At 44.3% G+C, this 18406-nt stretch overlaps 1 protein-coding gene across 4 annotated transcripts in view; it reads left to right on the plus strand.

Moving 5' to 3' along the window:
• RARB (retinoic acid receptor beta) overlaps positions 1 to 18406 on the plus strand; it is a 445056-nt gene that overhangs the window by 283354 nt on the left and 143296 nt on the right. For all 4 annotated transcript variants that reach the window (XM_007465489.1, XM_007465492.1, XM_007465490.1 and 1 more), the window contains exon 2: positions 7802 to 7950. In XM_007465489.1, coding sequence (XP_007465551.1) covers positions 7802 to 7950 — 149 coding nt within the window. The remainder of the gene's footprint in view (positions 1 to 7801; positions 7951 to 18406) is intronic.

Genomic DNA, 18406 nt, shown 5'->3' on the forward strand with positions numbered 1-18406 from the left:
CCCCCCCCCCCCCCGCCTTCAAACACACACACCCGAGGCGACTGGAAAATTAAATGAGCGGCAGTACGGAGGTCCCCAGTCCCACGCTCACGGTTGGAGGCATGTAAATGATATTTCAACAGAGGTCCACGTGCGCGCGCGCGCATGCGCAAACGCCCGCAGCGGAGAATCTGGTTCTAATTACTTGTACTTTGGTTGAACTTTGGCGTTTCCTTTGACTTTCTCCCTAATGTATGAGAGCTGTGGGCCTTGCGATCCTGCAGTGAATCCACAGAAAAAGGAGGGAAAAAAATCCAGACCGGCTCTCCTCCGTGCCAACAAAAATGAAACCCAACTAAATGTTGTGACCAAATGCAACACTTTGCTAGTCTCCGTTAATTAGCTGAAATTACTCCCTCCCACAGGGTCCCGGAGCTCAGGGCTCAAAATTCCCCCGGGGCCGTGCAGGAAATGCCTTTTGCTTTACAACTCCTTTTTCTTTTAAGGCTCTGCTACCCAGAGAGTGCGTTAAAATGCTGTCTTAATCATCGAAAGTTCTAGCGAAAAGGCAGGGCTTTCATTATGCAGGATGCCTGCCTGACCGCCTCTAAAATCCTGAAGTCTGTCAGCGTGGCTTAGCCCGCCATAAATTAGTTCTCACAAAGAAAAACATAGTATACTGGGCCTTCTCTTAAAAATGTTATCTGCTACTTAATCTAACCTTTAGAAGAATGCCAAGCATGTTAGGAATTGTGAAGGGCGCTATTGTTAGAGGCTTTCTGTGTGTTTAAGTGACACTCAGGTGTGTTGTAACAACAAGGACATTTATACTGTGTTTTCTCAGGTGAGTTAATTTGCAAGTGCCAAGTCTTCTTAACAGGCAACAGCATTATTATTATTATTATTTTGCTTTTATTTGGGGAGTGAATTAAACTCCCAGAGTTGTGGCAGTGTTTAGGAAGCCTGTGTCACTTGGGAGTGCCGGTATTCTGCTTTTGTGCGGTGTCTCGGTCGGTGGAGAGTTCCTTTGGTTTGCTTTTGTTTTGTCTGCAAACAGCCTCTGAGTTTATAGAGTCCTTCAGAGCAGTGCTTCTCAAAGTGCCAGCTGCGGCCCGGGCCAGTTGCTCTGCGGCCCACTGCCAGTACTCGAGGAGATAGGGCAGCCGTGAGAGCAAATGCTTAGAAACTTGTACAGAAATTTGGCAGAGGAATTTTACGTCTAAAAGATCCTCTTTTTTCCTCCTTAAGTTGTAGCTTGTGTTTTGAGCATCTTTTTCTTAATTCCTTTTTTCTGGAGATTCATTTTGTGTGTCTTTTTTTCCCTTAGGGATTTGTTTTTATTGATTTTATCAATCTATGAGAGAGAGAGAAAAAAAAGATCCTTTACCATAGATAGTCTGAAAACCACTAATTTAAAGCAAATGTCTTCCTCCCTACCCCCGGAATTCTGCTGCTGGTTGCTGGTCTGGACCACACTTTGAGGAGCATCAGTTTAAAGGCAAACAAGACCTGTAGTGAATTTTTCGGCAAGGAAGGTGATTCTAGCTTTGGGTGTCCTAGTGACAGTCACCTTTGAGTTGTGGGGTTGGAGAGGTTTAAAATATGGGCTGGAAGCTTCTGTCAGTGCAGGTTTTGGATCGCTGTCTCCTTTGGCCAGTGGGCAGCCCAGAGAAGCCCCCCTCAGCACTTCTGGTGCTGACTCTCCTCTGGGCAGGGACCCATGGAGCCAAACATCCATCTCGCCCTAGCAACAGAAGTTCCTGTCTTGGCCATTCCCTAACAAACGAGGCAGTTCATCTGGTTAGCAGTTTGGATGCCACCTTGGAGGTTGCTGCTTGTTGGGGATGCAGTCACTAAACAAAACTCAATAAGACAATAAGTAAGCAAGGAAATAAATAAAAGCAGGAGGCAAAAAGCACATCTGAATTAGTCCTCGAAGACTGCTTTTCCCTGAACTGAAATCACGGCAGGATGGCTGGAGTGCGGTTGTTTTCCTAAATGACACAAGCCTCTTTTCCCCCCTGGGAAGTCTAAAAACTGCTTTCTTGGCCTGCCTGAGATCGCTGAATGAGCTAATACAGGACATGTTGTCTGCTGGGCCTGCAGGGTTTTTGAGCAAAAAATTCATCATTACATAGACTGATTGTGCTTGCCTGGAATAAGGCACAAAATGTTTGACGTCTCTCAAGGGCATTTGATGAATCTAACTCTCATTTAAAGGGACTAATAGATTATTGATTTAAGCAGGACGACAGCGAACCGATCAACAGCAGGCACTCTGTAGCTGTCTTTAATGCCAGAATGGAGTCGTGAAGGGGGCCCTGGGCTATCCCCCTGCCTTGTTTCCCACTGTCTTTGGGGCAGCAGTGACGGGGGCACCAAAGGGCAAGAGAAGCACTAATAAACTTGGCCAAAGTATGTTTTTGCTACATTACCAAAAAGGCCAGAGGTTGCATTGAAGTTCAAATCTGCTTTTCTACTGATGCCATATCCTGGTTGTAATCCTAGAACTTGCGTTGGCATGTTTGCTTAAAGCTAGCTTTGGCAATCTCACGGTACCATGGAGATTTTTCTTGTTTGCTTTGCATTGTTCTCAGCGTCACGGGCCACACAGAGGAAATGAAGGACCAACGATGATCTATTTTGAAGGGATATTTGAATATATATAGTCAAATAGTTAATGCTTTACCACCAATGGGAAAATTTTTCCAAAGATGATTATTTCTTGTCATATATAAGTCTTTTCTATATGTTTGTCTGGGATGCACATGTGGCATTTGTAGGATTCATGTTACAAACCACAATAGACGAAATCAATTCATCCTTCAAAACACAGCCTGGTCACCTCCTCTGGGAAGCCTCCCTTGATTTCTCTGAGCTGAATAAGGCTTATAGGCCTCTCTGTCATATCATATCATATCATATCATATCCGTGTTACCCAAACTGCTGCAGTTTGGATTCACCTGGGAATACTTTTTTAAAAACACTGATGCCTGGCTCCCACTCCCAGGCATTCTGCCATAATAGGTCTAAGATACAATCTAAGCATTAGGATGTTTAAAAGCTCCCCAGGGGGCTACCCTGGTGGCGCAGTGGTTGAGAGTCTGCCTGCCGATGCGGGGGACACGGGTTCGTGCCCCGTTCTGGGAAGATCCCGCATGCCGCGGAGCGGCTGCGCCCGTGAGCCATGGCCGCTGAGCCTGCGCGTCCGGAGCCTGTGCTCCGCAACGGGAGAGGCCGCGGCGGTGAGAGGCTCGCGTACCGCAAAAAAAAAAGGACATGGGGATGAGGGAGATGATGGAAGAACAGAGCGATAAAGGCAGGTCCAGTGTATTATATTCTAATTGTTGGTTTACTCTCTATTAGGCCAAACTTGACAAAGCTAAGGGATTATACCATGTACTGTCCATAGCGTGTAACACACACTTGGTATGTTATAGTCAGGGATTTAAATGTTTGAACACACCGGGCTTCCCTGGTGACGCAGTGGTTAAGAATCCGCCTGCCGAGGGCTTCCCTGGTGGCGCAGTGCTTGAGAGTCCGCCTGCCGATGCAGGAGACGCGGGTTCGTGCCCCAGTCCGGGAAGATCCCACATGCCGCAGAGCGGCAGGGCCCATGAGCCATGGCCGCTGAGCCTGCGCGTCCGGAGCCAGTGCTCCGCAACGGGAAAGGCCACAACAGTGAGAGGTCCACGTACCGCCAAAAAAAAAAAAAAAAAAAAAAAAAAATCCCCCTGCCGATTCAGGGGACACGGGTTCGAGCCCTGGGCCGGGAAGATCCCACATGCCGTGGAGCAACTAAGCCCGGGCCCCCCGCCTCCCGAGCCTGCACTCTAGAGCCCCCGCGCCACAACTACTGAGCCCGTGTGCCACAACTACTGAAGCCCGCGCACCTAGAGCCAGTGCTCCACAACAAGAGAAGCCACCGCAATGAGAAGCCCGCGCACCGCAATGAAGAGTAGCCCCCGCTCGCCGCAACTGGAGAAATCCCGCACGCAGCCATGAAGACCCAACGCAGCCAAAATAAATAAATAAGTTTATGGGAAAAAAAAAAAAAAGATTGAACACACCAACATCCATTGTACAAATATGGGAAAGCACTACTAGTGAAATAACCACAGCCTTAATAAAAGTCCAGAGCCCTCGCTATTGATTGCTTCCAAATAGAACATTTTCATCTGTACACCTGTTGAGGGAAAGTTTTCTGATTCACTCCTTGGTTATAAGTGACTCTCATCTATAGAAAAAGGCTTTCGATTCTGCGGTCTCTCCGCTTGCATGTGCTTTGCCTGAGTTTCTCGGGGATTAGATTGACTGCAGTTCAGTTTCCTCTCTGGGAGGGGGAGATGCTGGACCCCCTCAGTACATGGATTTGAAGCTGCATATTTATGGAAATTGACACCCACGTTTGAAATTCAGGGCATAGCTCTGACAGCTGAATCCAGACCTCACAGAATTCTATTTACAACCTTCCTAGACAAGCCAGATTAGCTGTTCTACACGAGGCAGTAGAACATGAAAATACACTCTCCCCCACCTTGCACACAATGTGGGATTGCTCCTTGTGGTGACAACACAGCTCGGCCCCTAGGGGGGAAGTAGAGGCACACAAATAAAACCAATCAGAAAGTTCTGGGAGGCGTTTAGGGGAGGACTCACTTGTGCTGATATTAGGAGCGTAAATTAACACAGCCTTTCTAGGACTCACAACGTATTCTTAAATAGCCATAACTTTTGAACTAATAATTCCACTTCTGAGAACTTAGCCTAAGGAAATAGAGATGTGCTGAGATTAGCTACAGAGATATTCATCATAATGGAATGTTTTGCGGGAAAAGTATTTATTGACAAGGAAACAAACTCGTGACACAGTAAGTTAAACAAAGTCCCAAACAGAATCTACAGTATAATTCCACTTTTTAAAGTAAACAAACCGACCAAAAACATTTATACGCATAGTAAAATGTTTTGAAGGGTAGATGCCAAGATAACAGTAATTTTCTCTGAATGAAAGGATTGTGAATAATTCTGCATGTGTTTTCTTAGGTTTTTTTTTTTTTCTTCCAGGGCTCCCGAAGCATTTAATTTTTTAACATCTCTGAAATCAGGCTGTGTCTCACAAGCATTGATGGGTCATAATTTAATTGGCAGTACTTTTTTGTCTTTCTTAATGATACATAGAATAACATGCATTTTATAATCTATGGTGACTCAGGATCAGTGACACCCAGTAATAACAATAGTAACAACAGCAGTAGCAGCATCTTAAGATTGTTTTATTGCAATATAGTTGATGTACAATATTATATAAGTTACAGGCAACAATATAGTGCTTTACAATTTTTAAAGGTTATACTCCATTTATAGCTATTATAAAATATTGGCTCTATTCCCCGTGTTGTATCCTCGTAGCTTATTTTATATTGTTTTCTTAGATTTTTAACAAAGAGCGATGTATTATTTTGTACTGCTTTCTTGTCGATGCCATTATGACTCATTTGCTTTCAGTGAAGCTGATTGGTTTAGGGGGAGGCATGCTGCTGCTTTTGTAGCTTGATAGCTGATCTGATGAGCTCTCCTGACATCTTCGATGCCCACCTTCCTGTACAGCCCTTGCCACAATTGTGCTGAGCTACCCAGTAAAGACAGTACTAGATTTATCTACTAGACCTGCCCAACTCTAATGAACTCATTCCAAGATTCTTCTGAATTATGACAATACTATAATTATAGTTGATTCTATTCCAGAGGGATAATTAATTAATTTTAAAGGAAGCCAATGAGTATGTGAAAGCTGCTTGGTTTCTAATTTTACCATTTAACAAGGCCTTAAAGGGCACTTAAAAGGGCACTTAGAAGGGCACTTAGGGCTTGGAATGAAGACAAGTAAGGAAAAAGCTCATGTATTCATTCAACAAATATTTATTGATTCTCCACCTACTCTGTGCCAGCACCTCTTTTAGGCCTGGAACAGAGTTGTAAACAATTCATCTGAGTTCCTTGATTTCACAAGACCCATACTTGTCGGGGAGTAGCACAGGTAGAATATAAAATTGTACACAAACAGACTTTCTAAGTTTAGACACTAGTTAAGGTATTATAGAAAATAAAATAAAATGAGATATAGTGACCAGAAGTGGGAAGGGGCCTTTTATTTAGAAAAGTCACCCGTGAGGAGGTGACATTTGCTCTAAGATCTAAGAGAGAAAAGGGACTAGACGTGTGAAGGTCTGAGAACTTCCAGGTAGGGAGAATGGTCAGTGCAATACCCTTAAGTTGGTACGAGAGCTTGGCCTGTTCAAGAGATGGAACAGAAACCAAGCGTTTAGAAGTCAATAAATGAGGAGAGTCATTGTATTCAGTGATGTTACTGAAGGCCCATATCCTGAAGAGCCTTGCGGGGCACAGCAAGGAGACTGACTTTGCTGTCATCGGTGGCTGCTGGAGCGTGTGAGGGCTCTCGGCAGGTAAGGGAGACAGAGTGATTTTTAACTTTGGAGCAGTTATCTGACTGTGCGTGTGCAGACGGGACCCTAGGCCGGGAGGGTGGGCACCGGGAGACCAGTGCAGAAGCTTCTGCAGTAACTGGGGTGAGAGATGCTGCCGGGTCGCTGGGCTGGCCTGGCAGCAAGATCTCAGACAAGGATGGATTAACAGTACGTGTAGGGGGCAGAGCTGACTTGCTGAAAGTTTGGCTATCGGACAATCCAGTGGGTAGAGTAGCTAATCTGGGAGACGGTGAACAGTGGAACAACTGGAAATTTTATACTCTGGGAAATATACTGTGTATTGTAAAGTGATTGGAGGTTGGAAGATTCTGGAACATTATTTGACCACTTTCAGCCCCTCCCTTCCCCACTTCCTCATCCTTTATGAGCAGTTTTGCCTGTTATAGGAATAGGGCCAGGTCTTGCTTTGACATTGAGCATAAATCTGGAGAGTAGGGATGGGAGAATACCTGGATCTTAAGTTCTGTAAATTCCTATTCCTCGTGGATTTTGGGTGGTTAAATAATGAGCTGGGGGGATCGCGTATTTGTAAGTCTAGAATGAAGAGCAACGTCAAGCTGTGCCATCATCAATGTAATGCAGTGCTTTTCAAACATTAAGTGTACGTTCAGTCATCTGGGGGTTTGGTTAAGATGTAGATCTGACTCCTCGGACTTGAGCCAGGGCCTGATAGCGCGTTTTCTAATAAGCTCTGACGTGGTGCTGGCGCTCCTGGCCCAAGGAGGGCTCTGAGTAGCAAAGGTCTCGCTGCCACTGCTGTTAGTGAAGTTCGGCTCTGGCCGCGTGCTGATGGCCCTTTCCGTGTCCTTGTTGAATGGCTGCTTTGGGCATTTTCTTCCTTTGTCCTAAGGAAAGTTTGTTTTGGTTAAGTGAGAGACAGGGTCAAGCAGGTCATTTCAGAGACTCTAACTGAACTGGAAGCTAGGGGGAACGAGAGTCGAAAGAGCCCTGGGTGTGCAGTGAACATCTGTCTTTGTCTTGGCTTTACCACTGCCCAGTTGGTCTTGGACAAGTCACTGCACTCCTTGAGTCTCTGTTTCTCTTGGGGGTAAAATGGTGATAAAATCATCTCCCTCACGGTGCCACGGTGCTCTGCAAATGAGAGAGGCGTAGGGGATTGCTTTGTAAACTGTCAATATCACATTAGAGTCAGGATTGCCCTGCAGTGCCTACACTGGCAGCTCTTTTTGTGGGCCTATCCTTGCTATGTTATTGCTGAATTGGGGGCAGAGGCCTGTGAACTCACTGGCGAAAAAGCAATGAACTGAAATACGCTTTCTCTTTTTCCTCCCCCTTTCCATCTCCACCGTAGCGATTGAAACACAGAGCACCAGCTCCGAGGAACTGGTCCCGAGCCCTCCGTCTCCACTTCCTCCCCCTCGGGTGTACAAGCCCTGCTTCGTCTGCCAGGACAAGTCATCGGGGTACCACTACGGGGTCAGCGCCTGCGAGGGGTGTAAGGTGAGTGCCCCGCTCCAGGACTGGGCTGCTTTGATATCTTGTCACGTCACCTCCAATCGGTGTGGTGCTCTGGGTTGCGTGTGATGGTTTCATTTCTTCCTTAGAGCTCATTAGTTAATTCAGAAACTTCTGCAAATGTCTGATGGGAGCCAAATGTTCCAGGGCCCTTAAAATAACCCATAACAGTTCTTTTCAGGTCGCAAGAGCCTTTTGAAGGCGTCCTGAAAAGCATCCCCTATTTCTCTTTAGAACATGCCGCCTGGTGTCTTTGTAGTTTTATTTCATTTTTAAATATGACTGACAATCCCCTGAATCAACTTGCAGAGAATCCAAGGTTGAAATGGGGATTTATCTTCTGGCTGTTTCCTCAGCCCTGTGGCCTTTGAATTACAGTTTGATTTTAGCCTGTGGGGACTTGCTACTGTGTGTGCGTGCGTCATAAATTCAGGGGAGCTGGATTTAAAATTCCAGCCTACAGAGTCATGGAGGCTGACCATGTGTCAGAGAGTCTATGTGGCTGCTTTGAATCAAACTAGACAATCGTAATCGAGTCCAACAGGCTTAATTAAGTGAAAGAGCTTCTTATTTTTTTTAAAGAGAGAAAAGAAACAAAGAATGACTTCACAGGCAAATCCAACTCATCCACAGACAGTCTTTCAAAGGATCTGGGGCTGTCTTGAGCCAGCCCTTCCCTAGATAACACAGCTTCTCTCTGTTCCCGCCGATGGCAGTTCAGGTGTGCTGGGTTTTTTTTTTTTTTCCAGGTGTGCTGTTTATGCATCAAAACTGCATGATGCATTGATCAGTGCAGACACGTTGGGGCATTACAGCCTCCTTGCCCGCCCCCAGCTGCTGCAAGGCATTTTGTATTTAGCTGAGCAGAGTTAGCACTTACTGCGTGCATGGGTCAGGAGCTAGTCCTCAAAAGGAATGGCTTGAAACCACAGCCTTTTTATTTATTTTTTTTTAACTTTTTAATTTATATCGGAGTACAGTTGATTCACAACGTCATGTTCGTTTCAGGTGTACAGCAAAGTGGTTCAGTTATACGTATACACACATCTATTCTTTCTCAGATTCTTTTCCCATTTAGGTGGTTACATCATATTGAGCAGAGTTCCCTGTGCTGTACAGGAGGTCCTTGTTGTTGAAACCACAAGCATTAATTTGGCTTACAACTCATGGGCCAGTGCTCTCGGCCAGGTTCCTCTGGGGGTTTCGTGTGGTCCTAGCCGTGCTCCACACGGACCAGGTCCACCGCAGGTTAGCTGGTGGGCTCTGCTTCTGAGGGTGCTGCCGGTTGGTGGGGGACCTCTCATCCCATCAGGCTGGCCCCAGTTATTTGCAGGCAGGGTTCCAAAAGAGAGAGTCGGGCTACACGAGTCCTCCGGAGGCTCGGAAGGGACACACTCGTGCTTCTGACACATTCCAGAGCAGGTCAGAAGGCCAGTCCGTACTCAACAGGTAAGAACATAAACTCAACTTCTTAGCAGGAGGAGCTGCGAAGTCACAAGATAAGAGGCGGGAATACAGGGGGAGGACAGCTGAGGCCGTTTTTGCATTCGGTCTCCCGCCCAGCACGTCTGATGGCCTGGGAACACAGAGTGGACCAGGACCTGGGACCCGGGACCCCAGCTGCACCTCACACACAGCCTGGCACATCCTGGGTGGTGAAAGATACAGCTTGAAGAACCACCTGAGTGTCAGCCCCTCAAAGAAATGAGGCGAGGTTTCCTTCCTTTTCGAATCATTTGAATAAACATGAATTTGTTTACAGGGTGAGGACCGGTTTGGAGAAGTTCATTACAGCCTTAGGAATATCTCCTCCTCTGGGGTTGTGCTGGTTTGAAAAGAATGCCCCTTCCTCCAGTAGCCTCAGATATGGTGGTCAAGGAAGAGAACACGGCAAACAGTTGGCAGCTGGATAAAAAGCAAAGCACCTGTGCATCTAATTAGTGCTTTATTATTGGTAACCCCTCGCTGAACCTACTTAAATTTATCCTGAGATCTGGGAAGGTTTCAGCAGAATCCCAGTTCATTCCGACCATTTGTTGTGCAGTCTATAAATAAATCATTGTCTAGTGCTCATTTGGAAGTTAAATGAAAAGACACTCCTTTATTTCAAAAAACTTTGTCATCTCACGACCAGAAACCTTAATGAGGGACGTTACAACTCAGTTTACCTGCTCCTTTTAGGTCCTGGGAAAAGAAAGTATCCAGCCTGTCTTCTCGTGCCAGATCCCAAGCCCTACCTACATATTAAGCAGTTTCACACTCTGTAAAGTACAAACTGTTTTAATCACCTCTTAGTCAGCTAATTCCCTGACCTCTTGTTTTAATTTGGGATTCTGTCTCTTTTTAGGAAAAACCCCAACAAAAACAAAACCTGGAGCAGCACAAGCAAGTTTGAGAACTTGGTAAAGCTGTTCAGAGTCCTATTGGGGTGTACCTTTTTAATAAAGAACTATAAGCCCAATACAGTCAGATGAGCTTGCCAACCAGTTGTCCGACTAAAGGGTTTTTGAACTATGGGTGGGTCTTTGAAAACGTGGACTGCCTTTCCCCCTGGTTGTTGAGAAAGACTGGTCTGCATTTTGGCTTGCTGGGAAAACATGACAAAATTCATAGAACTGAAAAACATGAGAAAGCAAAAGTATAATGTGACAGCCAAAGGAAAAAATATATAACTTAAAAAAAATTAGATATAACTTTTGTTATCATTTTAAAAACTACCAACACAATGCCGAATTTATTGTATAAAAGAAATAGAACATTCAAATAACCATAGTTCTAGCCTGGGAGACAAACCCCTGTTAAACCTGTTTTTCCTATTAGTATGTGCATATTGTTATTTTTGGTGTTTTTTTACAAGGATAGAATTTTATGTTGTATACTGGTTTTAACTTTCTTTTTAAATTTAATAATCTTTCATGACCACAATTTAAACAACTGCATAGTTTTTATGGCTATGCCATTAATGTGGTTTATGGTTATATCATAATATATTTCATGAATCCCCTGTTGTACAGTTGAGGTGTTCTCAGTGTTTCTCTACTATAAATAATGCTTTAATAAATAGCCTTTATGTTTATCTCTGATAATTTACTTAGGATAAATTAGTAGAAGTGGAATTTCTAAGTCAATGGCTCTGTACATTTTTAAGGCTTAAACAAATTGCCAGGGTGCTCTCTAAAAGAGGTATATCAATGTAAGCTCTGTTAGTCTGTAAAGAGTTAGTATTATTGAGGACTATCTGTTAGAACTCTCTCCCTGTGATTATGAGGTAACGAATCAAGAAACAACTTCTCTTCAGGAATTCTGCCTATCTTTAGTTTGGTTGTTTATAATGGGCCCCAGGCATGATACCATTTGGGGCTACCAGCAGATACACCATGGGCCCCCAGTTGACCTATAAGGGCTGGCCCATCCTTTGGCTGGAGATCAAAGATCACTTCTCTGGGCTGGGAGCCCCTGCTGTAAAGTAGGATTCCCAAACAGAACCCAATTTACATCTTTAAAAAGGAGTATCCACAGTAGCTGCCGCCTGTCGTGACCAGAATGACCGTATTGGCTATTGTTTGGGGAAGAGAAGGTTCTGTCTCCCTAGGGACCAAGCGGCAGTATCAGCCTCAGAATTTAATGAATGGGTTGTGGGCTACCTCTGGGAATGGCCAGTGGCTGCTGTGCTGACACAGCACCACCGTGGCATCATAACCACTAGCTGTACAATAGTGATGTCCTGTTAGGGGATTTCCAGCTAAACAGGACAAAATGGCAAATTTTTATAGGGGACAAAGGGTACATAAAATGAACATGTGGTATAGTTAGCCAAGAGGGTTTAATGATATAAAGTAATAAAGCTGATGCACAGTTTTGGCCTGTATCCTGTTTACATTTCCATTTTTGTAGCTTTCAAAGGGTATGGAATCTAGAGTGAGAATACCAGGATTTGAATCCTAGCTAGGCTACTTGCTAGTTTTGTGGGGCAAGCATCTTTCATTCTGTGTTGCTCTCTTTTCTCATTTGGAAAAATGGAGATAATAATACCACCTACCATCTAATATTGTTGTGAGGATAGAATGAGTTACTGTAGAGCATATACTTGGCACACAGTAAGTGGTATATCTGCTTAGTTATCGTTTGTACTGTCATGAACTTATTATAATAACTTTTTCACACATTACTGCATGAAAGGAGCCATAGACGATATGTAAATGAATAGGCATGGCTCTGTTCCAATAAAACTTTATTTATAAAAACAAGCAGTGTTTGGCCCTTGGGCCTAGTTTCCTGACCTCTGCAAAAGTACATGGTGATATGTCCTGTTTTTAGTTTCTAAAACTCAGAAGCTGATGGCCCAAAGCATTCATGCCAAAGGCGGCAGCAGCTGTTTCTGGTGGACTGTGGGCCTAGGACGGCTGCTCGCCATCCCTGCCTGCCCGGGCGCCATGGCAACAGCTTCAGGACCACTCTCCCTCTCAGTTGTTCCTCCACCTCTCATTCGTGCTCAGCTCCCGCCTCCTTGTCATCCAAAGCCAGAAATTAGCCAGAAATTATAATTTCCTTATAAGTGAGCTACTTCCAGAAACACCTGGCACCTTACTTCGGAGAGGTTTGTGGGATGTATTTTGTGATCTTCCATATCAGTTAGCTCTTCCTGCCTAACAAAAAGCTCTAATGCTTGTTGGCTGAAAACAAATGGCACTTATTATTTGTCACAATCCTGCGCAGAGCTTCTTGTCTGGGCTGGCTTGGCTCGGGCCAGGTGGGCCTAGGATGGCCTCACACACATGACCAGGGCCTTGACAGGATGACTGGACCCTCTCCCCATGTTGGGGCTCCTCGAGGACCCGTGAACCTAGCCTGCGTTTGTTCTTGTGGTGGTGGGCAGGTTCCCATCAGTAAGACAGGACAAGCAGCAGTGTGCAAATCTCTGGTTGCATCACGTTCGCTAGTGTCCCGTTGGCCCAGCGTGGTTAAGCCTGGATTCAGTGGGTAGAGAAGTGAACACCACCTCTTATGGGGAAAAGTGGCGGAGTCACCCTGCAAAAGGGTGAGGATGCCAGAGCCGACATTTGATGACATACCTTCTTGTATTATGCCCTGGTTTTGTGCAGAATTCTCTTCCAAAAACTGTGTTCCAGGGCCACAGTGCTGGGCGCCAGAGATACAGCAGTGGATGTGACAGACAGGTTCCTTCTGGAACAAGGGCAGAAGACAAGCAAGCAGTTTAGAGTTGGAAGAAAATGAATAGGATGGTCTGGTAAAGAATAACGGAGGGGGACCTGATTTGATAGGCAGGCAGGAGAGAGCTCATGGCTGCGAAGGAGCCGGCTGTGTAATGGGGTATTTCAGGTCAGAAACTGAACTTGGATTCTAGGGCCGTTTCTTCCCTTCTTCGTTGTGTCCATTAACTTCTCTGGGCTTCAACAAATCTGTGAAACTACAAAAAATCCACAGGTTTGAACCCCATCCTACGCCAAATGCAAACACTACAACAGTGAACCCAGTAAGTGCACTGATTTCTTGTTAGGAATAGCTTGTGTGGCGTGGGAGTCCCTGGTGTTTACAAGTCTGGGGTGAGTAGTGGGGGAGGAAAAAACTTCTCTTGTTGGATACCTTCTCTGTACCAGGCGTGGGGACGTTTTATACTCATATTTCATTTAATTCTCACAACAGCTCTCCAGGGGGTTAGGCTTTATGACCAGCATTTTAAACATGAGAAAACCGAGGTTCAGAGAGGTTAAGGAACTTGGCCAAGGTCACACAGCTGGATTTCAATCCTAGTCTGGAAAATTCCTCACTGCTTCAGCCACACTGAAACGGTGGGTAGGAAGCAGTGGTGTGTTGTGTTCCAGTTTGAGGGTTTCACGGGGCAACTGATGAAAAACAAAAACAGGTGGGAGCGTACTTCAAAAGAGAAACAACCCTATCGTCTTGATCATTTCATAAAAGAAATGACATTTTACATCAATAAGTAAAAGAAGGAAGAGCTTGCAAGGCAGTCTTTCCCAAGGAGGGACAGTTAACACATGGGCTCCACCCATGGGCACACTCCCAAATGGTGCTGAGTCCTTGTTTTCTCCGCTTTGCCCTTGGTGGGTGGAAACTTCCCATCTCTGAGCCAGCACGCAGCCCACGTGGGGAGCCCATGAGGCACAGAGGGATGCTTGATCCTGGTCACGCTGGTAGCCTACTATTTAAAGCAGCCTTGAAGAGTGTAAACTCCACCAGCCCCCTCAGTCCCTCAGGGCTCATTTCATCCATTTTCTTATCTGCCTTTGTCTTCCTTGCCTCTGAAGGAGGAGGCGCTCATCTCCAGGACAGCATTTGGCCGCTGGGCTGGTTTGGGGTTTTCTCCTGGCAGACAGCAAGTAGTATGCTCAGTACAAAGAGTTTTGCAATCAGGAAGATGGATGTCTGCACTTAATTTTAGAACTCCCACTAAATACTATAAACGTGCTTGGTGATTTTATCTGACCGAGGCCATTTAAGATGACATTGTTTTTTTGTTTTTAATCAGCATCCATAAACATGAACATTATGCTCTGTTTGGAGACCATTCCGGGCTCTGCCCGCACTTCACAGTTGCTTCTGCTCAGGGGTTTGCTGCAAGATCCAGTCCCAAGAACAATATAACACAGTAAAGACAGTAACAAAAACAGGACAATGTCTGCATGCTGTAGTAGCTAAAGCTGAATTATGAAGCCTGCCATCAAGTTCATTATTTCAGTCCTTGAACCAAAAAGAGTAGGTCCCCTCATAGGCCCAAAGAGCTGTCCTCCTTTACAAAACTGGCCAACAATGGAGAACTTATTTATTCTCTCATTGATCAAACATTTACTAAACACCTTCAATGAGACAGGCTCTAGGTACAGAAATTACATTTTTATGTATTTTGTTCCCAGTGTTGTATCCCAATGTTTAGAAAGTACATAGAACAGTGCCTGTTAAATAATAGGTACATAGTAGATATTTACTGAGCGAGAGGATGAGTGTATGTACGGGCAAGGAGAAAACAGTGCACGTGCCGTGTGCCGTGACACTTGAAGTTGCAGGGCTTGATGGGTGCAGAGAGGGAGACTCGCATCCCTCTGACACTTCCAGGGAAGGCTTTACAGAAGAGGTGGTTTTATGGATGTGTGAGCATTTTCCAGGTGAGGCAGGGGAGAGGAGCGTTCCAGGAAAAAATTAAAGACTAATCTTGAAAACAAGGGAACTTGGGATAGTCCGTGAAGAATTGCATGGAAATGTGGAAACTTATCCCTCCTCTTAAGGTTGGCTTTGCACAGCCCTGTGTAGGCATCTGGGGATCAGTGGGCATGAAAGATGCTCAGAAGGGCTCACTGCTGTGTTTCCTCAGAGCAGCCTTCTTTGGCACCCTCATTAGGTCCTTCTCTTTCACGTGTTCTGTTGTTCTCCTTTGTAGCACTTAACCCAGCTGTAGTTAACTTATTTTTTAATTAATTTTTATTGGAGTATAGTTGATTTACAATGTGTTAGTTTCCGCTGTTCAGCAAAGTGAATCAGTTATACACATATCTGCTCTTTTTTAGATTCTTTCCCCATAGAGGCCGTTACAGAATACTGAGTAGGGTTCCCTGTGCTATACAGTAGGTCCTTGTTAGTTGTCTATTTTATACATAGTAGTGTGTATATGTCAGTCCCAGTCTCCCAATTTACCCCTCCCCTCCCTTGCTCCTTGGTGACCGTAAGTTTGTTTTCTACATCTCTGACTCTGTTTCTGTTTTTTTTTGTTTTTTTTTAAAATTTATTTCTTTTTGGCTGTGTTGGGTCTTCGTTTCTGTGCGAGGGCTTTCTCCAGTTGCGGGGAGCGGGGGACACTCTTCATCGCGGTGCGCGGGCCTCTCACTGTCGCGGCCTCTCCCATTGCGGAGCACAGGCTCCAGACGCGCAGGCTCAGTAGTTGTGGCCCACGGGCCTAGTTGCTCCATGGCATGTGGGATCTTCCCAGACCAGGGCTAGAACCCGTGTCCCCTGCATCGGCAGGCAGATTCTCAACCACTGCGCCACCAGGGAAGCCCCTCTGTTTCTGTTTTGTACATAAGTTCACTTGTATCACTTTTTTTAGGTTCCACATATAATCGATATCATAGGATATCTGTCTTTCTCTGTCTGGCTTACTTCACTCAGTATGACAATCTCTAGGTCCATCCATGTCGCTGCAAATGGCATGATTTCGTTCTTTTTTTATGGCCGAGTCATGTGATTAACTTATTATTATGCAGCTGTTTGTTTGCTCCCAGCCTCTGTCACACTGTAACCTGCAGGAAGACTGGGGCTGGTCTCTGGTCCGAGCTTTATTACCAATGCCAAGCGTAGTGCTCTGTGCATAGTAGGGCCTGAATAAGTGTTTTTAATCATAAATTAGATCTAATTCTATAGTAATTAATATAGTAATAAATGACATGTAATAAATAAGATTTAATTCTATGGTAATGCACATAGTGGTATAATTTTATATGTTCTATCTAATTATACAATGAATTGCGTCTAAATATATAGGGTTTGTGATTATATATTCATGAACATTTTTATGAAATTTGTGACCAGGACAAGGCCTTGGGTGGCCAAAATCCAGCTCATTTCCTTAGTAATTTCTACTTTTCACCTCAAGGTTAGCCCTTCACTGCAAATGATATGTTCTTTTTGATACCGTCTTTAAACGAACCCTTAAGGATTAGCAACCAGATCGATATACTCAAAAATACTGTGGGCTCTTAGTGCTTTAAAAAAAAATTACAATCTCAACATCTAGAATCTACCTTCATATCTAGAAACATCAAGACAGCTGAAATGACAGTCTGGCTACTTCTAGTTTTAGTTCCTACAGAAGGAGAAAACATTCTGCTGCTGGACAAATGTTGTTCTAACTTGAGAAATCATTTTGGATTGAAAAAGCAGGAAAAATCTGTCTTTTTTTTCCTTCTGATATAGGAATAAACAGGAAGTGGAGGGTGAATTCTGAATTCTCCTGCAGCCCTATATTTTTCTTTCTCATGTTGGCTGAGTGAGAATAGTTTATTTAATTTGGTGGCTTTACGTGGTTTATACATTTTTTAACAGTTACAAGTTCATAAATGCTTGTTTAAATTACTTTGCCTGCTTGTTGTTTAAAAATATCTAGAACACTCTCATTTGCTGTTTTTTTTAAAACAACCCTCAAGTCTGTAATTTTTGGTAAAGCTTTCTCCCTTTGTCATACAGTAGAGAAACAAGCTCCGATATTCATAATTAACCTGTTGACTTGAAAATGGCTTACTCCCAATGATGTCCCAAGTGTATGTTTCAAGGAGTTTTGGTCAATGAAAAAAATTAGCAAAAAATCAACAGTGTTTCTGACTTAAAGCAAGTGTGGAGCCACCAGGGTTTAGGGGGTGCGAAATAAGTTACTTTTACAAAATTCCTAGAGACCATCATCTAAAAATGAATTGTGACAATGTATTACAATTTCACCAAACAAAAACAAGAATGTATTTTTGTCAGAGCAATAAAAGTATATGGTTTGGGGTTTCCTGAGAGTGATAGAAATTATGACAGAAACTCATTTCTGTTTAAATAGATTTTACACCATCATAAGTTATGATTTAGTTACTTTGGGGAGATGAGTGTTTCCGCTGTCTCCCTAAACCTTTTACTGGAGCAGTTAAATAGGGAGCTTTCAATTCTGTATTTCCTTCTCCTGGTTGAAGTCTTGGAAAGAAGTCATGAGGAGTCAAATCACCTGGCAAGGGCACTCCTGTTTTGTTTTGTTTTTTAATTTAATTTTTATTTTATTTTGGGGTATAGTTGATTTACAATGTTGTGTTAGTTTCAGGTGTTCAGCAAAATCATTCAGTTATACATATATAAGTATCTATTCTTTTTCAGATTCTTTTCCCATATAAATTATTACAGAATACTGAGCAGAGTTCCCTGTGCTCTATAGCAGGTCCTTGCTGGTTATCTATATATCGTAGTATGTGTATGTTAATCCCCAACTCCTGTTTTATCCCCTCTCCACCTTTCCCCTTTGGTAACAAGGGCACTCCTGTTTTGCCAGCCCCTGTATTGCTCTTCCCGAGGGCAAGGCTGTGCATCCCTTGTCTGCCCTCTCTGTAAGGTTGCCTCTCTCCTCACCTGCAGACCTGTATAAAATTACAGAAACAGGAAAAATACCTCACACTTATACTGCCTCTAAGTGTTTCTAAAACACTTTCACTTTATGGAATTCAATTCAGCTGAGCTTTGCCACAGTTAGGAAAAAGCCCTCCAAAATCTGCCATGTTTGGTACAGAATTTCTTTGTCAGGTAACCTGTGTCCCCGGCTGGTCTTTCCTCTCTTGCACACAGTGAGTAGGAAGGTAGGCTGCTCTCTGTGCTACAGCTCAGCATCCGCTAGGCCCTTAGCTGCATCTGATTCCTGCTCGCAGACCGGGGAAGGGGGAGCAAGGGG

The sequence above is a fragment of the Lipotes vexillifer genome, unplaced genomic scaffold (assembly GCF_000442215.2).
Source record: "Lipotes vexillifer unplaced genomic scaffold, Lipotes_vexillifer_v1.1 scaffold385, whole genome shotgun sequence".
NCBI lineage: Eukaryota > Metazoa > Chordata > Mammalia > Artiodactyla > Lipotidae > Lipotes > Lipotes vexillifer.